Raw genomic sequence first — 18547 nt, forward strand, 5'->3', positions numbered from 1 at the left:
CGATTTGGCCCACCAAAAAGTTGGCGATGCGCGATTCTTGGCACATTATTGAAGTGAACATATTTGTACACCCTCGCCAGACCGATATTCGAGTGGAGAGCTCCGTCCGAAGTAGACCGTCGTATATTCATAGCATTGTACGACCGGCAAAATATCTAAGAAGCACAACATCTGCCTTCACCATGTCGCGCCCGGAGGACACTCTGTTCGTCTGCCCATCATGTCGCTCTCACAGCTCCATTGACACTCCTACAGTCCCCCGGACCTCTTTTACAATGACTCCGAATCCCGTAAATACACCACCAGCTCGCGCATCCAAAAGATCCAGTCCGACATGACCCACCGCGCCCTCGAACTCCTCGACCTCAAATCCCCTTCCCTCATCCTAGACGTCGGCTGCGGCTCCGGCCTCTCTGGCGAAATCCTCTCCGCCTCCGACGAGGAAGGCACACCGGGTGGACCGCACATATGGATCGGCTTCGATATCTCGAGTAGTATGCTGGGCGTCGCACTGGAGAAGGAAGTCGAAGGGGATTTGTTCCTTGCCGATGCGGGGCAGGGTGTTCCGTTCAGGGCAGGGACGTTCGATGCGGCGATAAGTATCTCGGCGATACAATGGCTGTGTAATGCGGAGTCAAGTGAGGAATCGCCTGCGGGGCGTCTGTCAAGGTTCTTCAACGGGCTTTATGCGAGTCTACGGCGTGGCGGAAGAGCTGTGTGCCAGTTCTATCCAAAAAATGATGAGCAGAAGAAGATGATATCGGCCGCGGCTGTGAAGGCTGGGTTTGGTGCGGGTCTGCTCGAAGACGACCCGGGAACGAAGAGCGCCAAAACGTATTTGGTCCTCACGGTTGGTGGAGGCGAGTTGGACGGCGATATTACGGGTGTCGTGAAGGGCATGGAGGGTGTGGATGTTCTGGACCAGAGACGGAAAGTCAAAGATCGGAGAAGACCGGAAGACAGGAAAGGCAGCAAGGCATGGATTATAAAGAAGAAGGAGCAAATGGAGAGGAAGGGCAAGGTTGTGAAGGCGACATCCAAATACACGGGGCGCAAGAGGAGGATAGCATTCTGATTTTGCTCGACATGCATTGCTAAGGCGTTCGGCGCAAGATTGGGTATAAATAGGAATCTTTCATGCATGCTCCAACCTGCTATATACCAATAGAAGTACACTTCAATTCACATCAACTCACTTACTGGTACACAAGACGCTAGACGTATCCAAAACTCCGAAGGTCAACACACCTTTCAAGTTGAATAACTCGTCAGCAACAGAGTCCGTGTTCTCATATGCTTACAGCCGAACGCTGCTTTCAACTCAATCGTTACGCGTTTGATTTACAGCTGCTCGACCTTGTCCAGAATGGCCCTGGTGAACTGTTGCGTGGTGGCATCGCCACCAACGTCGCGGGTGCGGGTTTTGCTATCATGGTCAGTTGTAGCCTCACAAATAACCAAGTCCAAGAACTTACCCCTCCGCAATGACGCCCAGAACAGCACGCTCGATGAGGTCAGCATGTGCATGGTGACCGAGGTGACGAAGCATCATCACAGCGGACAACAGAAGCGCAGTAGGGTTAGCCTGGTCCTTGCCCTTGATATCGAGACCGACGTGACGGCAGCCCGGCTCGAAGAGGGCAATCTCATTGCCCATGTTGCATCCAGGGACAACACCGGGGCCACCAACAAGGCCCGCACCAATGTTGGAGAGAATACCGCCGTACAAGTTAGGCATAACCATCACATCGAACTGCTGCGGCTTTGAGACGCACTGCATAGAGGCGTTGTCGACAATCATGTCGTTGCATTCGAGGGTAGGGTAATTCTCAGCCATCTTCTTGAAGGTGTTACGGAAGAGACCATCTGCCAGCTTCATGATGTTGGCCTTGTGAATGCAGGTGATCTTCTTCCTGTTGTTGGCGAGAGCAAAAGCAAAGGCGAACTTGGCGATACGCTCGGACTTCTCGCGCGTGATGATCTTGAGCGACTCAACAACACCATTTACAGACTGGTGCTCGAGGCCGGAGTATTCTCCCTCGGTGTTTTCGCGGATGATGCAGAAATCGACATTCTTGTGGCGTGTCTCAATACCAGGCAAGTTCTTGATGCTGGTCAAGGAAGCGAAGATGTCCAGCTCTTGGCGCAGCGCAACGTTGAATGACTGGTGACCGGATCGCTCCACAGGTGTGTGCAGGATACCCTTCAAGGCAACCTTGTTCCGCTTGACAGAGGCGATCGATTCCCGGAACAGATCCTCCATGTGCTTGTCGCCAATCTCCATACCCGACACATCGACCTGCTCCCATTGGATCGGTGCGTTGACTGCTTTGAAGACCTCCTTAACTGACTCCGAAACTTCCGCACCGATACCATCACCTGCGGGATTGTCAATGCCATACTTCGCGCTTCGCATGCTTTATCGCTCGTACCGGGGATCAAGGTCACCGTGGTCTTGCCGCCGAAAGTAGTAGTCTTATCAAGAGGTCGTGCATGTTCTGCGTAGCCTAATCGACGTGTTAGTGATTTAGATCGGACTATCTTTGCGGACGGTCGAGGCAGACTACGTACCACGCGTGGTCATGGCCGGGCGGATGCATCGTGAGGCGCCCCGCAGGAGTGTCTATGCGAGCAAGATGGGTTAGGGGAGTCGCAATTGAAGGAGCAGATCAACTGGAGAGCCAGATTACTAACCTGCGCCGACTTCTGAGACGTGTGCGACAACATGGCGGTGGACAGCTGAGCGGAGTTTGGAGTTGGGAGCTGTGAGGGAATTGTGGCAGAGAATCAAGATAGAGCTGGGGTTCCAAAAAGAAAAAAGCGCCTTGGCAGAAAAACGTCCCCCGGCCGCTCCTCTCGTCCGCATGGGAGCTTGTGAAGTGACCCAATTTCTACTGCAAAATTTTCCTACATTATTCTGCTGCTTTTTTTTTCAAGCTGCCCAGGATGTCACCTGAAAGCCCTAGCTTTACTCAGATTGCTTGTGCCGGGTGCTCGAGTCCGCTCACCCGTGACAGAGTTTTAAGAAACCCATTCTTGCTATAAGCGCCGCTGGCGTCATTCACATGTGAAACTTCAGTGTTTGGTCGAGATACAAGAACGTCGCGCGGATGCAACGATAGCAATCCAGTCTTTCGAGAAGAGATGAACTTATAGAAAGATCCCCGATATAGCTGCTGCTACGATATTTGTCTTCTTCAAAGCGTCGACGTTAAAGCTTTGAAATCGCGGTTCTGCTTCCATCTTCAGTGTCCTACTCCGTAGCTGGATATAAGTCACGTCTGTTCACTTAGGAAACTGTGTAACGGCCCAATAGGTCCTCAAGCGTATTACAATCGGAGTATCCATCGGTGTCTGAATGGTTGATTTGATCTATGGTTCAATCGTCTTTGTTGAATTTTGCTGTTTTGGGAGGGCTTCGATAGTTACCCGATTCGCACTAGCTGCCCACGTGAGTGCGCATTTTCGCGGGCGCCTACCTAGGTAGCGCGTCCAACTTTATATGTACGACCTCACTACTCCCTACCGATATTCTAATTCCAATAGAACAAATCTTTTTCCAATCTGAATCCACCGTACCCCACAGTAAAGCGTCATTATGGAAGACCACCTGTCTCCGGAGGAAACCGCAGATTATGAGCTCGATCAATTGGCCTGCTCTATCGCCGAAGCATTCATAGACGCATACTACTTAGCGTTGGAGAAAGATAGAGACAACATCGCATCGTTCTATTGCCCGAAATTTGTATCACCCGACGGCACTGTGCCTTTCATCGCGTGGAACGGCACTGTATACGACAACGGAGATGCCTTTCAAGAATTCTACGAAGGGCTAACGCATACCCATTATGACGTGGAGGCCCTCGATTGTACAGTCCTCAACCGCAAAGCCATACCTGCCGCTGCCGTCCAAGGTGGTAGCGGCGATGACTCTCGAGATTTCGACCGTCGCATGTCCGTCCAAATATCAGCATCGGGCTCGGTACGCCTAAAGGAGCCGCTCAAGGGACCCATACGAGTGTTTTCGGATGTTTTCGTGCTCGTGCCGAATTCAGAGAAGCTACCATCGCCAAAACCGACGTTTGAAAAGGGATGGCAGAAGCAATGGGTCATACAGACTCAGAGCTTCCGATTTACGGAATGGAGTCCCGACGAGATTGCCGGAGCGAAAGTGGATGAAGCGAAGACCACTAGCGAAGGAAAGAAAGAGCTGAAAGGGAGGGGCAGAGGTATTGCGAATCAGTTTGCGGCCGCTGGCATCTTTGCGAAGGGGAGAAAGATGGATACAACATGAGAAGGTATACACAGGCAGTTGGGAACAAACAATATGTGAACATGTGCAGAAATGGCTTGGAGCAAACGGCGAAGGCCTCGTGCCTCACGCGGCAATGCGTGCACGAACTCGCGAACGAGACGAGATGGAATAAGATCGCCGTCGAGCCCTTCGCTGGCATAGCATCATGCCAGACCCCTTACAGATGTGTTGACTCCGTGCTTTGGTGGTGAATGGTGACGTTCCCATAGGTTTGGGACTTCACGTCGGCACAGATGTCTGGTTGCCAGCTCAGGAGCTGGAGTGCATTGCAGAGACCAAATTTCCTGCCCTCTCACCGCCGTGACCCGACCGATGAAGTGAAAGACGGTCTCTCACCGCCCTGTGTGGCTGGCAGTATTTCAGTAGAAGTAAAATCTTCCGCTACTTCTCCACAATCTCTTCGCCACGCCTTCATTCACCACTCTTCTCAGAGCGTCTCCCCCGTTACTCAGCCAAACTCCATATCGTCTCGACAGCCATAGTATTTGGAATATCGACAGTCGACTGAGCTCATTCATCCCCACTGCGCGCTATCTATTTTCTTCGTTTACCATAAGCATTGCATTCCAAATACCTTCTCTAGACCTTGGACCACGACCAGACAACAGCAATGAAAGTCGTTGAAAAGAACAGCGATCGCAGAGCTGAGGTGAACATCTATGCTGCCGGTTTTGCGAAGCCTCTCGATGAGTATGGCGAGTATATCGACCCAACCGACAACGCAGTCTGCTGCTTCGTGCCTGTCGCTGAGGGCGATAAGATAAGGGTATCAGGCAAATTCCATGGGACCGTATGTGCGCATCTACAATACTTCACCTAGTTGAAACACTGATGATTGGCACAGACCGACAGGATTCACAGTGACATCTATATCGATGGCGTTTACCGCAAGGCTGTCACTTTCAATGGAAAGACCGTTACTTTCCAAAAGAGCAGGGACTTGGGGTCTCACACGTACCTATTCAAGCTGCCCGACGATACGCTGGTTGACTCCGAGGTTATGGTCGAACGTGTTAACATCAACGCTGAGGAAAAATCTTCTTTGAGCATAGGTACCATTGAGATTCGCGTTTGGGTACTTCGCCGCGCTGGAGATGAGACAAAGTTCAGTCCGCCCCGCACTTTCGACACCTGTGAAGGTACTGGACGCACCACGTTGCCCGTGGGGTATAAGACCATCCGCCCAGAGCTTGCAATGAGCTTCGACGAAAACAACTCCCCGTTGCTCTCTCATTTGGTGAGCAGGCAGCGAAAGTTGCTTAGTGCGAGCCGCCCTGGGACCGAACCGTGGGCTATCTTCCGGTTTCACTACCGCAGTCAAGGTATGTCGACTGCGCTGCGTCGGTATGACGCTACTAACAACATTTGTAGACCAAATTGAAGAGGCGGGGATGAAACGTACCTTTGCCCATAGCATGAAGAAGAAGCCGCCACCCGTTACTCTCAAGATCCAAGAGCTTCCGCCCCTTGATGTCAAACCAAAAGTCGGTCAACCAGGTGGCAATGGAGGAACCCCCAGTCGCCAGTCCTCCGTGGCGCCTTCGGTAACTGGGTCTTTGGCGGAGACTACAGTACGTGCCTCCTAACTCTGCTTCACCGCGTTCGCTGACGATTTATAGCTCAATGCATCGCCCTCCCCTACAACCAACACTACAGCAAGTTTGACATCCATGGCAAAATCGAGTTCCCACACCTCCGGCCATGACGCCTGTGAGCAATCGACCTGCGACAACGCCGACGCCATGACAGACATTGAGGCCTATGCAGACGTTGACACTACCGGAACGGTTCCGAAGCCAACGCCTCTCACGATCACCACTTCTCTCATCCCTTACGTGGAGGCGAAGAAACATGTTGGGCGTCTCAGTCCCGCAAAGGCGCAGATCCCGGCAGATAGCGATACAACCACTACAACTCTCGGCAACAAGCTCTTCAAGAAGGACGAAGTGAAGAAACCAGAAACCGCCACTAATAAGGTGGATGACAACACGATTTCCGATACGAGCGCAGCGAGGACCTTCAAGATCGCCACGAATGGCCTAGGTGACAAGGGCGAGAGGAATGAAGAGGACAAGCCATCAGTCAATAACGAGAAGGGACCTGCGCCCACGGAGACCCTTAGGCATACTACTACAGGCCCGATTGGACTCGTTGCCGGCTCCAAGAAGGAGTCCGTCGCTGTAACCGCACTCGAAGCAGCTCCTTTAGCCAACACTGTCGCCAACATGGTTGCTAAGCAGGCAGGCAACCTCGTCAGAGACAACGCCACCGCCGGGCTTTCCCATAAACATCCGGCCCCCGCCAGTGGCGCTTCCGATGCTATAGTTGAGCCTCTTCCTCGTCAAGAGGGTCCCCCTACGCCGACCACGCCGGTCAAACGTTCCTTCGAGATTTCCGGCATGGATCCCCCTCTATCGCCGTCACTCAAGCGCGCTAAAGCCAGTGCGCCAGGTAGCCCCTCTGTTCAGTCACCCGGCTCTGAACACGCTTCCTTCTTTGAAAAGGTTCAAGAGTTTAACGAACTCAAGAAAAAACGAGAAGAGTTAGCCGTGAAGCGCAAGGAACTGGAAGCTAGGAAGACTCGATGGGCCAAAAGGAGGGCCGAAATTGAGAGGCGTACCGCTCATATGCGCGCTGAGTACGAGAGGGAGCTGCGGGAATTTGAGGAAGCGCAGCTCGAGGCTCAAGAGAGTGAGGAGGCTGTAAGGGCTATGGAAAGTATGGATTTCCTCTATGAGGAGGAGTAGGGTTTATTTTTCACGGGTTTGAAGGCCTCTTAAGGGGTGATAGTGGAAGGGAAGGCGGAAACGGGTGCATGGAAATGGAGTGGATCGGACGGTAGGCTTCAATGTTCTATAAGGACAGTTGGGTTTACGTCAGTTGCACACAGGGATTTGGAGCCTGCTTGATTCCTGGGTACTTGATCTGGGGATTACTGGAACTGCCTCTTGGGGAATGGACTTGCGGATAGGCGTTCGGTTTATGTTCAGGCGGCTCGGCGTTGCGGTGTTCTTTACTACTTTCTCTTTCTGCTCGGCAGTTGGGTGGCTTCAGCCCGCGTACACCAACTGCAGATCGTCCAGTTTGGTATGAACTGGAATTTGGTCGGTATCTCTCTTATTACTTCTCCACTTCGAATCAAACGCAAGTTCGCGTTTGAAACGATACGCACAGTGCACACCTAAGAATATGTGAAGTCAAACAATAGATAAAAGAGAATCTATTTGAAGGGGATACCAATCTCGTACACTCCACAGTTGATTTCTTAAGCAGTCATTCCAGCGCCATCTTCTCACTGACACCGCAATTACAAACTGGCCCTGAGATGTTACGATCTCGGACTCCGCATATTCGCCTTGATTCGCTCCACGAGCTCCGCTGTTGTCGCTAGGGGTGAGGGATGGAGGTTTCGCTAGGCACAGTTAGGCATCATCTTCTGGCAAACGATGACGGCAAAACGCCAGCCATGTTGCAGCGTGCGTCGGTGGAGGAGAGAAGAGGGACTCACTTTCTTTAGCCAACGGGTACATTCTTCGTGGGTCCATGTCTCAGGGTCTAGATATAATAAATAACTTGGATCGCAAGAAGAAGGATATTTCACATACCACCAGTAGGATCCGAACTTGGGAAGAGGTCCTGACCCCATATAGTCCAGGCAGCGACGCCGGTGATTATTGCTGCAAAAGCGAAGAAGGGCGCCTTTGTCGCCATTAGCTTCAGGGGATTGAAAAGTTACAGGAAAATGCCACTTACCCGCTGGTTGGTGGCGCGGTCAAGTGGTGTGGGCATATCGATAAGGCTAGACTTGGTAGAAGTCGGGCGTAGGGATGCAGCTGCGGCTACGGCGTGGTCCTTGTTGAATTGCAGGACTGCTATGAAGAAGAGAAGTAGGCCACGAAGATGTTATCCAGACGAGTTCAATCAAGAGGAGGCGAAATTTCAAGCGTTACAACAACGCCAGCCTGGCCTCAAGCTTCCCATCTTTCTACCTAGCGCCACAGATGTCGTCCATTTTGCGCCACATACCAACCCAATGCAGTAAAGCGTCCATCAGCCCCATAGCGAGCCGTGCACGAACACAAGCGAGGCCCGGGAATTTCGCTCCACACCAAGCAGTGTCTTTCTCGCTGTTGCCGGTTCAATTGACGATTTTCCACGAAAAGCCACATCATTCCGCCCAAACCGCCGCCATGCCTTCCGAAGTCAGCGATATCAAGCAGTTCATCGAGATCTGCAGGCGCAAGGATGCTAAGTGTATGTCCCCTTTGGGCTGTTGTGTTTCTTGCAATGGGGATTTCGATTGGCTGTGGGTGTTGAGCGTCGAAGAATTGGAGCATGTCATTGTATAAGAGAGGGAGATGCGCTTGAAAAATCGACGATATTGAGAGCGACGAAAGGCTGACTTCCCTTCTAGCCGCCCGCATAAAGAAGAACCCCAAGAGCCAGCAGATCAAGTTCAAGGTCCGGGCATCGCGCTTCGTCTACACCCTCGTCCTCAAGGACTCCGACAAGGCCGAGAAGCTCAAGCAGAGCTTGCCTCCGGGTACGATATTCCCCTGCTCCCAGCGAGCGCGAGCGAGCTCCACGCGCATTGAACTTCGGAATCGGGCTTGGGCTAATACAGGATACAGGGCTTACCATCTCCGACGTCGGCAAGAAGAACCCCAAGGGCAAGCGCGCTTAGATGATATCTCTTGATCGGAGGGTTTAGTCGCTGTGACGGTGGAAGAAGGAATAGAGTCACGACAACATGTCCATGCGTGTGGTTGGCATGCAAGCAGGTCGGTTGGGGGAGTGGGATGTCCGGCGTCTTACATCGGATTGGTTTCTCAATCATATATGGCATATCAGGGTCTGTTCTGGACAATGACGGGCTCGCGGAATGAATAAGTCAAGAAACTTCAACAACAGTGTGCACTGGGTGTTCATTGGAACGATTGTTCTACTCTTGCATTCCCAGCCAGGCGGACTGACTCCCTGTTCGTGTGGCTTCATATAACTGACCTCATCTCCGGCAATCGTGTTCTGCTTATGATGTCTCAGGTACCAGACGGAACAGTTTCGGGAGTGTTTTTTCTAACAGCGAAAGCATGCCGAAGGATTGGCTCTTCACTGGAAGATTCCGCAAATATCTTTGCACCCCGGTCTTTTGTAAGATTTGTTCGAGACCGTTCATACGGAAGGATTTCTACCACCCCATCCTTCTTCTCCATGCCCATGTTTTTCCTGTCTAATACCTCTTCTCCGATGCTGATGTGGTTGGAGAAGTTAGGCGAGGAAAGCAAAAGCGTAAAAAGCCTGAGATCTGAACGCAGAACAGAAACTTTAGCCCTTTCCAGGCTGTTATATAAGGACATGCTGCCCCTTTGTGGTTATGAGATCGGTATGGTTGCTGAAATATTGGACATAGTGGAAAGCCCTGGATGTTTGAGGAACTCACATGGAGTGGCCAAGGAGGAAGTTTACATCCTGACAGGTGTGACGCTCAGTAAGACGGGATTTGCCATGTAGTAAGCCCAACATATCTGACTGATGCATGATTGCACCTGAGGAGATGGGATGAGGTTGACGACGCTAGTCCCAAACAGGAAGACAGCTTCATACAATTGTTATGAAGACACCTGGCAACGCAGACACCACCACAGTTGCGCAGGAATAGAGCGCACTTTTGATTTTGTAACACCGCCTATATTGTACCTTGGCATCATGTCTAATTTCGTTGATTCTCCGTAAATATACCGTTCTCTCTAATTGCCCGCCGTACGGCCGGCGCCGTCTATGTACACACGCGACCCCTTCAAGCTCCGCACCGCACCTCCGGCCTCCGTCCACACCTTATCGCAACTTCTCCAAAACGCCGCCCACAAAACCATCGAGACAGGCGCCACCGCCGTCGAATCCACCAAGCAGGCACTCAAGGACAGCGCTGCCGACATGTCCTTCGCCGTGCCGCGAAACATTCCGAACTTTGAGAACGCATCGCGCAGATTCGAAGATAATGTCTGGGGGAAGTTTACGGGGAATGAGAAGGGTCTGCCTATGTATAAGGATAAGCCGGCTTATTATGGGAGTGGGAGGGTGGCGAGGAGTTGGGTGAGGAGGAAGAGGGGGGTGCTGGTTTTGGTGGTGGGAATGTTGGGGTTGGTGTATTGGTTGGGGTTGTTAGGGGGTGCGGAGAGGGCGGAGGAGGGAGTGAGGTTAGGGGATAAAGAGAAGCCTGGGGGTTGGGCCAGTATAATACGGGGGTCAAGAGGGCAAAAGGTTGATTGGGAGCAGAGGAGACAGAGTGTGAAGGATGCATTTCTACTGAGTTGGAATGCGTATAAAGAGCACGGATGGGGTGGGTCTTTTCTTGTGAGGGTATCTTCCACGGATTACACTGACGGTTTTAGGCTACGATGAGTACCATCCCGTCTCACGGAATGGGCGGTACATGGCACAACCTAACGGCCTTGGTTGGATAATAGTGGACGCGCTAGACACTATGATGTTGATGAATCTCACAAAGGAGCTGAAGGACGCACGGGACTGGATATCCATGTCATTGGACTATAACAAGGACCAGGACGTCAATACCTTTGAAACCACCATAAGAATGCTCGGTGGATTGCTATCAGCTCATTACTTGCAAGAGACGCTTCCCGGGATGAAGCCTACGAATCCGAACGAAGAGGACTTGTTTCTGGAGAAGGCTACCGACCTAGCTGACCGATTGATGGGCGCATACGAATCCAGATCTGGCGTGCCTTGGGCCAGCGTTGTGCTCAAAACCGGGAAAGGTGTGCCATCTCATGCGGATGGTGGTGCCTCGTCAACCGCCGAAGCTACGACGCTCCAGCTGGAGATGAAGTACTTGGCATACCTGACCGGCGAAGCGCACTATTGGGAGAAGGCCGAGAGGGTGATGAAGGTGGTAGACGACAACGGAGCTAAAGATGGTCTGGTTCCCATCTTCATCTATGCCGACCAAGGACAATTCCGCGGGGAGGAGATCCGTCTGGGAAGTCGAGGAGACTCATACTACGAGTACCTGATCAAACAATACTTTCAAACGCAAAAGAAGGAGCCAATCTACCTTGAGATGTGGAACGAAGCCCTGGAAGGAGTAAAGAAGCATCTCATTACCTACACAAAAGATGCACAGTTTACAGTCTTGGCCGAAAGACCGAACGGCCTGGGTGGAAAGCTCCACCCTAAAATGGATCACCTGGTCTGCTTCATGCCTGGCACCATCGCCCTGGCTGCGACCGGCGGTCTTACCCTCGCTGAGGCGAAGAGACTCCCCGGTTGGGGCAAACTACAGGAAGAGGATATGCAGCTAGCCCGCGAGCTGATGAAGACATGTATGGGCATGTACCGCGTCACTGCCACCGGCCTCGCCGCCGAAATCACCCATTTCGAGCTCGACGATCCGCCGCGTATGATGCGCCAGGAACCATTGACATCTAAGAGCGATCTGGAGACTGCGGAGGACGCGGACTGGAAAACGGACTTCATCATCAAGCCGGCTGATACGCATAACCTGCAAAGACCGGAAACCGTGGAGAGCCTATTTTATATGTGGCGCATTACGGGCGACAATCTGTACAGAGAATGGGGATGGGAGATTTTTGAATCTTTCGTGAAGCACACCATTGTGGAAAATGGAGGAGGGTTCACGTCTATCAACGATGTTACGAAGGTGCCGCCGCCGTCCAGGGACAACATGGAGTCTTTCTGGCTGGTAAGTTTGACCCCACGCTCCGGATGTAGGATCGGGTAGTGAACTGAGCTGATCATGCATAGGCGGAGACACTAAAATACTTCTACCTCCTCTTTGGCCCTAACGATCTGCTTCCTCTGGACCAGATAGTGTTGAACACGGAAGCTCACCCCTTCCCGAGGTTTGATATGTCCAAGAAGCATTTCAAAACGGGGTGGAAGCGGATACCTAGGGATGCACAGGGGAACCTGGTGAGGCCACGGGAGCCCGAAACTGGAACTAAGGAGAGTCATGCTGGGCATGGAAGCTGAAGTATATGATAGAGTGCCAGAGCCAGTTACGCATGGTTACCGTGGTGGTAGGCGTGTGTTGTATATCATGCATTTCCGGAGTTAATATACCTTCTCTTGTTAGCCGCATAGATAAAAATATCGCATCTAGTGTCATTCCTTGGCGGAAGGTTAAGTAGGAACCCTTCTTGGGAAGGGCGGAGCGTCAGAATACCGGCTCAATGCTCAGTAGAGTTGCGACTCTCAACATCGAGGGGAATTATAGGGAATGCATAAAGTGGAGGTCGCAGCTCCCTCCTCTTACGGCACTCTACCGTGAGCCATGAGTGTGCATGTATACCATGTTACCTACCCTTGTCGTGAAAGGGATTGGCGTTAAGCTCCTCGACGGAAGCCTTTCCTAACAACAGGAGCAAGGGTAAACGGTCACCGTCACTCTTCGCAGCTTTCTTTAAATTACAAGCCCAGATATATTCTCAATGCCAAATTTTGTTCGGCATTCTATCATAAGATCTTGAATCTGCCGTGGTCTAAACATGTAATTGTGGATTACCGCGCGGAGTACGCTCTCTCTCGACAGGAGAATGCCAGTTTTACTGGGTTATTCAAGCCGCTGGAAGTCAAATGTTGTCTTTAGGTTTTTCCCTCATTCTTTTCGCGTTTTTGACGTGGCCATGGCACAATCAGTGAAAGAAACCATTAACCCAACACCCGCCACCAAGCCAACTTGGTACACTAGCCCTGGCAGAGCATTTGGCAGGCGCAACCCATTGCAGTTGTATGTATTTAAGGTGATGAGCATGCCGTATCCCAGCGTTTCCCAAGTACCAGTGTGAAACTACAGGTCCGCGCTAACTTTGTGACGACTTGGTCCCTCGCCCTGATTAGATTCCATGCTCGCACGCTCTGTTGAAGAAATGTCATGTATCCGATTAATGGCACTGGTAGAGGCGCACTGAAGAATTAGATAGACATGCACGGGCGTCATTGAAATCAATTGACTACCGCTGACCTAGGGTAACACGTGAACATCGGCTCTTTCACCGAGGAGTTTCACGGGATTTATCTCGTTGCCTCAAGAGTGAGGTCTTGGCAGATAACCGCCACCCAAATCAAATCACTGTCACCGCTTCTATTTTGATGCGTATATAAGTATCTGTAAAACAAAACGATCATCCTCCGAGGGACACATGCTTCAGTGGTATAGTCTTATCCGTGCGCTTTGCGCTGGCCTTACCTAGCCCTGAAGCCCCCGCACGTAGGAGGATATCTTTTTTGCCCTCTGGTTCGAATCTGGGAGTGGACTTTTTTTTAGATCTTCTTGAAGTTCTCGCATCTATGTATGATATATAGCTGGGCGAGAAGAGTTCAGGGCTATAACAACACCACCCCGCCCGTTGGAACAAGAACGTCACCGTCGTTGGCAGCCGGTACAGCGCAGCTGAGACCATACCAGCTGTTCTTCAGGATCCTTTTCAAGTGAAATGAGTGACCCAAATCATAGTATCTGCGCTGTATGTCATGCCAAATTGAAGAAGCCCCTCCGGCGAAATTTCGTATGCCGGCTACGCCACGGTTATCTAGGGTGTTCAAGCAATTGTCATATTTTGGGTCAGCTGTTCAGGTATTTACGTGTTCCAATTATTGACGTAAAACTGGAGGAACGCACCGGGGAAGTTACCTTGGGGCTTATGCGGCCACTTGTACCAGGACAATATCCTGAGCTGATGCCTCGTGCGCTCTACGTCAATGTTCCATCAACCAAAGCTACCAGAAAAAGGTGCATCATGTGCTACTTAGGCCGACACACAGTTAGAAACGCATAATCAATTGAACAGTAGCCCTGAAGGACCATAACCCGGACTCCGCGACAATAATAAGATGTATACTGTCAAGTGGAATGAACACGGCTGAGCGTCTTGCCACACTCACTAGAATTGCCTACATAGTTTGTCCCCATAGCCAATTGCGCCTGACATTGGTTGCAGGCACTCGCATTGCCGATCGTCCGTTCCTCAAGTCACTCCGTCATGGCCATTGGCGTCCTTCGTTTAGTTCTTGGTGCACTTCTTAGCAGACAATGCATTACTGCCGGTCGTGCCCATTAGAAGTCCTTCTCGTCTTCCGTTTTGGCCCCATGGTCTGCTCACGTTCCAGAATCTGCCGGTGTCTGTTGACAGTGTTATCCCAGTCCACCATGAACCGCGACACTGCTCTAACACCCTCCTCAAACTCTATAAGTTGCGCTTGCGTCCAGACTTTACGCTCGTAGAGCACAACAGCCGCAACAACTAGGGCCGCAAGCCTATTATCTTTGTCGTTGCAAAACTTGAGGTTGTACACAAGGTCCACCATCTCCATGAGATCCCTAGTGGTGCTCCGGCGCTTGAAGATTATTTGCTCCACCATCTTGGAGAATGCAATGTCCATTAACTCTGGATACTCGAGTTCCTCCCCCATTCGGTACATCGCGACATGAAAGCCTAGGTATGGTATGCCCTTCATAGCGAAGCTGAGAGGGTCATATCCTTCCGGAGCCTTGGAGATGCAGTGAAACCGGTTCGCAAGTCCACCTTCATCAAGCTGATATGTCTGGGTGTAGAAGAATGTTACTAAGCGGTCGACCATCATAGGATGGTAGTTTAATGCGATTTGATTTGGGGGCGATTGGTTTGTGATCTGCGCCGGTTAGCTTTGAAGAATCGACTGTGAGGGTACGAACTCCTCCTGGGTTAAGGTGCTCATCCAATACACGAGAACCCGCCTGTAAAAACACTTGATGCACATCCCACTCAAACGACAACTGGGAACCATCCGGCCCGGTGCAGGTGACTGTGATCATGGTATCGCAACCAAGACGTCGTTTGAAAATTCTGTATACATGCCTGGGGGTTTAAGTAAGCATACGTGTTTGCCCAAACAATATCAGTCGGGTGTACGTACTGGACGCATAATCCATCGGGCTTCGTGATCGGCGGCTGGACGCGTCTGTCGGAGCCGAACGCATGTTCTAAGAGGATCTTCAAATGGACCGATTCGTCATCGCTTAGGTCGTGTTTTGTGCTGTTATCAAGACGGAGACAAGGAGGTAGAGAAGTGGGTACTGAGTCGTTCCGGTAGAGCTTCAACAATGCATCCATATCGCCATGGGAGACTGATCCGTTGGAAATGTGGGTGTTGGTTGTGCACATAGGTGAGGTACGGAGGGAAGGCGAGAAATAACCACCATCACCTGCAAACACGGATCGGAATAATGTACCAGTGATGGCGGTCGACGTCCTTTCACTGGGTGATCTCGAACCTTTGGAACTGAGTTTACAGACCGCCTACAGTCACTACAGCTCTCTTCAACACCTCAAGTGTAACTCTGTAACAGCCAATAGGTATGACGTAGCCGGGAACATGAAATGCGGCGGATGACAAATAGGCCTTTCGGACTTAGTATGTAGAGATTAAAAGGGAAGGTGCACTATATCTATCAGATCTATCAAACTGCGTGTGATTAGACACGATACCTTCGTTCACCTCAGATATAGAGCTGTACAAGACGGGGAGGTAATAAGCTAGTGCTAAACCTAGATGCTACCTAGCCACAATAACGGAAAAAAACTAAAAAGAGACGTAAGGAAATTGATCACTATGGGGTTCGAACACCGGGCAAAAAAGAAGTCCCTCCTGACCGATGCAGGCGTACTCCACTCGGTAACCGCTGGGACAGAGGATTGAATACCTTGGGAAGGGACTGATGGTATGAGTTAGATTTTGGTATCTTATATAGTAGAAAAATTGGAAGTGAGGATGAGCACCGGTGTTCGAATCGGCGGTGAAGTTCCTTATACACAAACTCACACACAACAGGCGGTGAAAGACACGAACAACATTTGAGCACAATAAGAAATAAGCCAATTAATCCGACGATTATCCGGTATCTTTCTAGTCAACGGCCTCACTGCTCTGTGTACCTACTTCTCCACAACAAGCCTCTAGTTTGCACCTTCCATCGGCCCCCCGACTATACTCACGAGGAAGCGTCCTCGGCAAAGTCTCTCAGCGATGGAGACTTTTCTGGCGCCTACGCCAGGATACCCAAACTGCGCCGATGATACTGTCCGCCACGATGAGCTCCTGTTGAGCTTCTTTCTTAGCGCGCTAGCTTCGTCAAGCCGCAATGATAACCTCAACAGCAACCGTGGAGGATCTGCGACTGAAAGGCATGTCTTGAATTGCCCTCAACTGTTTCGAGTGTGCTAACTGCCGTAGAATCTTAGGACCCGGTACGAACCTGATCGATCAGTGTGACCTCCACATTGTCGGCCCAGATAACCTCCGATGGCCCATGAGCCTATTCAAAGCGAAGGAGAAGTCCACGCAACTGTACGAGACATTTGTGAGTAGGATACAGCGTCCTATTCTCCTTACTAGTGCACTCCATGGAGTCGTCTTCCGCGTATTTGTTTGCATGGTCAATTCTAACGGCAGTGCAGCGTGGCGCATTAGGACCAGCAACCTTCGATCTCTCCCACCGACACTGTGGCCTCGTTGACGCCTTTGTGTCGTATCTATGGCACGACACATACTGCCTTACGAACCCTCCACGTCTGTGTTTTGTAGAAGGGCCAGCAAACGGACAGAGGTACACGATCGATACTTCCAAGCCCGTATGGCATCTAGCGGTGATCGCGATGGCAGAAGACCTGGGCTGCAGCGGCCTGTACGAGACTGCCATTGAAAAGCTTCGAGATTCTTTGAAGGTTGACATCGGCGTGGACTGTTTCATCGACCTTGTGGAGCATGCCTTCAACAAAGGGGTTGTCAAGGACCAGCGGGGATAAGCGAGAAAGCTGATTTCAACATACGGTGCGTGGTGGCGCTTGGAATACACCAGGCGAACTGCGGATTACACGTATGTGTTTACGATACCATCCTACCAGTCTATATGGAAGCAAGTGCATAAAAGCTGCAAAACCATCGCCGCCGCAGCCCTTGGTCAGCAACTCTCGCTCTCGCAACCATCGCTCGTACCCTCACACCAGCCGTCTTTTGAACGTTTCCATGAGCTCGGATCATACCAGAACCGTAGTGATACGCCAAGCCCGTCCGGAAATTCCGATATCGAATTGTCTAATGTGCCGGCCATGGTTCAGGTTCCTGCGATGGCGCAAGCCCCTCGTCAGTACCTGCGAAACTCCACCATGCCGACCAGAATCGCAGGTCAGCTCCCGTTACCGGTCCTTTCAACTACTGGACAGCAAACCGGGGACTCGTCAAGACCTAGGCTTATCCCGATGAGCCGCATACCTCGGAAGTGAGTCCTGGGAGGCGAACATACCCCATATGTAAGGCTGTTACACTATTGCAGCAGAAGGAGGCCTATTGGGACGGTTTATACGTTCACAATACCTCGATTGCGCGCAGTTTTGACTGGTTCACGGTTCTACTTTCAAAGCAGGAGTTATTGAAGGAGACAAAGTCTATTTGATGATGGGTCGGGCATACACTTGGAAACATGGCTAGAAGTGTTATACCAATATCCGGCCCTATGCAGGGTATGCTTCCAGCAGTCCTCCGCTAAGCTATTAAGGCAAGCTGAGTATTGGGATTGTTGGATAACTCGAAGGATGATGTCGAGTCAAGTGCTTAAGTGTGCAGTTACACCCGAAGCGATAGCCTGCGATTCCCGGTGGGAAATAAAGTCCTGCCGTAGAGGGGATCAAAACAATGGTGTCTTAAAGACAGATATAAATATCCGTACCTTTGATCACGTTATAGAGGTGATGTTGGGTCGCGGGTAAGTGTACTACCCTATTGTCAGGAAACTCCAAAAAGAGTTCCCATTTACGCTGAAATAGGACGTCTACTTAAGGTTACATTTATGCCACTTCAATATCCCGCGCGACCATACATGGGTAATGATTTGAAACGGGACTTGCGGCATCTATCATGTTGTTTAGTCCTTCTTTGTCGTCTTAGGCAATTGGCTACGTCGTGGAATACGCCCCGGATATAGTTAGGGTATTTCCCACATTTGATTAAGCACTCGGTTGACATCAAGCTTCATATACGATACGCTTCGCCACTCTTAACCAGCACTTGGGAAGTTCTGGGCGGTATGACGAGCTCCACATGTCGCCATCTGCTTTCGCATTCACGAAACCTGCGAATTGATCTCTTGCCAGAAGATGGCAAAACATTGCAGGACTAGAAAGTATTTTACCTCGCTCTTATCTACGCCCTTGCGAT

The 18547-nt window shown here is 51.0% G+C and overlaps 9 protein-coding genes across 9 annotated transcripts; 6 read left to right on the top strand and 3 right to left on the bottom strand.

Moving 5' to 3' along the window:
- Positions 1–37: 37 nt before the first annotated feature.
- Positions 38–1273, top strand: EI97DRAFT_18647 (williams Beuren syndrome chromosome region 22 protein-like protein). The gene is made up of 2 exons (XM_033793555.1): positions 38–205; positions 256–1273. Exons 1-2 carry the CDS (start codon positions 183–185, stop codon positions 1073–1075), a joined length of 843 nt encoding a protein of 280 aa, XP_033658560.1. The 5' UTR covers positions 38–182; the 3' UTR covers positions 1076–1273.
- Positions 1115–2761, bottom strand: EI97DRAFT_429109 (isocitrate dehydrogenase subunit 1 mitochondrial precursor). The gene is made up of 5 exons (XM_033797364.1): positions 2695–2761; positions 2572–2623; positions 2433–2507; positions 1476–2379; positions 1115–1426 (listed from the first exon to the last, which is right to left on the bottom strand). The coding sequence occupies exons 1-5, from the start codon at positions 2725–2727 to the stop codon at positions 1342–1344; spliced, it is 1149 nt and encodes a 382-aa protein (XP_033658561.1). The 5' UTR covers positions 2728–2761; the 3' UTR covers positions 1115–1341.
- Positions 2762–3185: 424 nt separating this feature from the next.
- EI97DRAFT_18650 (uncharacterized protein) lies at positions 3186–4610 on the top strand. Its single transcript, XM_033793556.1, has 2 exons — positions 3186–3451; positions 3547–4610. Exon 2 carries the CDS (start codon positions 3599–3601, stop codon positions 4292–4294), a length of 696 nt encoding a protein of 231 aa, XP_033658562.1. The 5' UTR covers positions 3186–3451; positions 3547–3598; the 3' UTR covers positions 4295–4610.
- On the top strand, positions 4611–7395 carry EI97DRAFT_18651 (uncharacterized protein). Its single transcript, XM_033793558.1, has 4 exons — positions 4611–5105; positions 5160–5637; positions 5687–5886; positions 5935–7395. Exons 1-4 carry the CDS (start codon positions 4926–4928, stop codon positions 7060–7062), a joined length of 1986 nt encoding a protein of 661 aa, XP_033658563.1. The 5' UTR covers positions 4611–4925; the 3' UTR covers positions 7063–7395.
- A 46-nt stretch (positions 7396–7441) lies between these two features.
- Positions 7442–8281, bottom strand: EI97DRAFT_463428 (uncharacterized protein). Its single transcript, XM_033801355.1, has 4 exons — positions 8069–8281; positions 7921–8014; positions 7824–7870; positions 7442–7727 (listed from the first exon to the last, which is right to left on the bottom strand). The coding sequence occupies exons 1-4, from the start codon at positions 8102–8104 to the stop codon at positions 7644–7646; spliced, it is 261 nt and encodes an 86-aa protein (XP_033658564.1). The 5' UTR covers positions 8105–8281; the 3' UTR covers positions 7442–7643.
- A 183-nt stretch (positions 8282–8464) lies between these two features.
- On the top strand, positions 8465–9305 carry EI97DRAFT_429112 (ribosomal protein L38e). Its single transcript, XM_033797365.1, has 3 exons — positions 8465–8569; positions 8730–8858; positions 8947–9305. The coding sequence occupies exons 1-3, from the start codon at positions 8506–8508 to the stop codon at positions 8997–8999; spliced, it is 246 nt and encodes an 81-aa protein (XP_033658565.1). The 5' UTR covers positions 8465–8505; the 3' UTR covers positions 9000–9305.
- A 652-nt stretch (positions 9306–9957) lies between these two features.
- EI97DRAFT_409489 (seven-hairpin glycosidase) lies at positions 9958–12605 on the top strand. The gene is made up of 3 exons (XM_033796669.1): positions 9958–10655; positions 10708–12038; positions 12101–12605. Exons 1-3 carry the CDS (start codon positions 10094–10096, stop codon positions 12326–12328), a joined length of 2121 nt encoding a protein of 706 aa, XP_033658566.1. The 5' UTR covers positions 9958–10093; the 3' UTR covers positions 12329–12605.
- Positions 12606–14392: 1787 nt separating this feature from the next.
- On the bottom strand, positions 14393–15447 carry EI97DRAFT_454251 (uncharacterized protein; the record flags this gene model as incomplete). Its single annotated transcript, XM_033800521.1, has 3 exons — positions 14393–14986; positions 15030–15192; positions 15251–15447. The coding sequence occupies 3 exons, from the start codon at positions 15445–15447 to the stop codon at positions 14393–14395; spliced, it is 954 nt and encodes a 317-aa protein (XP_033658567.1).
- A 1189-nt stretch (positions 15448–16636) lies between these two features.
- EI97DRAFT_438438 (uncharacterized protein) lies at positions 16637–17139 on the top strand (the record flags this gene model as incomplete). Its single annotated transcript, XM_033799494.1, has 2 exons — positions 16637–16694; positions 16730–17139. The coding sequence occupies 2 exons, from the start codon at positions 16637–16639 to the stop codon at positions 17137–17139; spliced, it is 468 nt and encodes a 155-aa protein (XP_033658568.1).
- Positions 17140–18547: the final 1408 nt, after the last annotated feature.

Source organism: Westerdykella ornata (assembly GCF_010094085.1).
Source record: "Westerdykella ornata strain CBS 379.55 unplaced genomic scaffold EI97scaffold_1, whole genome shotgun sequence".
NCBI classification, from domain to species: Eukaryota; Fungi; Ascomycota; class Dothideomycetes; order Pleosporales; family Sporormiaceae; genus Westerdykella; species Westerdykella ornata.

Bases quoted from the DNA above. Each gene is read 5' to 3' on its own strand.
- EI97DRAFT_18647 (XM_033793555.1), top strand. From the start codon at position 183: ATGTCGCGCCCGGAGGACACTCT. The intron at 206-255 runs GTTCGTCTGCCC...ACACTCCTACAG, and splicing joins TCGCGCCCGGAGGACACTCT to TCCCCCGGACCTCTTTTACA.
- EI97DRAFT_429109 (XM_033797364.1), bottom strand. From the start codon at position 2,727: ATGTTGTCGCACACGTCTCAGAAGTCGGCGCAG. The intron at 2,380-2,432 runs GTACGAGCGATA...ACAATCCCGCAG, and splicing joins CACGGTGACCTTGATCCCCG to GTGATGGTATCGGTGCGGAA. The intron at 1,427-1,475 runs GTAAGTTCTTGG...TGACCATGATAG, and splicing joins CTGGGCGTCATTGCGGAGGG to CAAAACCCGCACCCGCGACG.
- EI97DRAFT_18650 (XM_033793556.1), top strand. From the start codon at position 3,599: ATGGAAGACCACCTGTCTCCGGAGGAAACCGCAGATTATGAGCTCGAT.
- EI97DRAFT_18651 (XM_033793558.1), top strand. From the start codon at position 4,926: ATGAAAGTCGTTGAAAAGAACAGCGATCGCAGAGCTGAGGTGAACATC. The intron at 5,106-5,159 runs GTATGTGCGCAT...TGATTGGCACAG, and splicing joins CAGGCAAATTCCATGGGACC to ACCGACAGGATTCACAGTGA. The intron at 5,887-5,934 runs GTACGTGCCTCC...GACGATTTATAG, and splicing joins GGTCTTTGGCGGAGACTACA to CTCAATGCATCGCCCTCCCC.
- EI97DRAFT_463428 (XM_033801355.1), bottom strand. From the start codon at position 8,104: ATGCCCACACCACTTGACCGCGCCACCAACCAGCGG. The intron at 8,015-8,068 runs GTAAGTGGCATT...ATGGCGACAAAG, and splicing joins ACCGCGCCACCAACCAGCGG to GCGCCCTTCTTCGCTTTTGC. The intron at 7,728-7,823 runs GTGAGTCCCTCT...AACTGTGCCTAG, and splicing joins GTACCCGTTGGCTAAAGAAA to CGAAACCTCCATCCCTCACC.
- EI97DRAFT_429112 (XM_033797365.1), top strand. From the start codon at position 8,506: ATGCCTTCCGAAGTCAGCGATATCAAGCAGTTCATCGAGATCTGCAGG. The intron at 8,570-8,729 runs GTATGTCCCCTT...CTTCCCTTCTAG, and splicing joins CAGGCGCAAGGATGCTAAGT to CCGCCCGCATAAAGAAGAAC. The intron at 8,859-8,946 runs GTACGATATTCC...TACAGGATACAG, and splicing joins CAAGCAGAGCTTGCCTCCGG to GGCTTACCATCTCCGACGTC.
- EI97DRAFT_409489 (XM_033796669.1), top strand. From the start codon at position 10,094: ATGTACACACGCGACCCCTTCAAGCTCCGCACCGCACCTCCGGCCTCC. The intron at 10,656-10,707 runs GTGGGTCTTTTC...TGACGGTTTTAG, and splicing joins GTATAAAGAGCACGGATGGG to GCTACGATGAGTACCATCCC. The intron at 12,039-12,100 runs GTAAGTTTGACC...GATCATGCATAG, and splicing joins ACATGGAGTCTTTCTGGCTG to GCGGAGACACTAAAATACTT.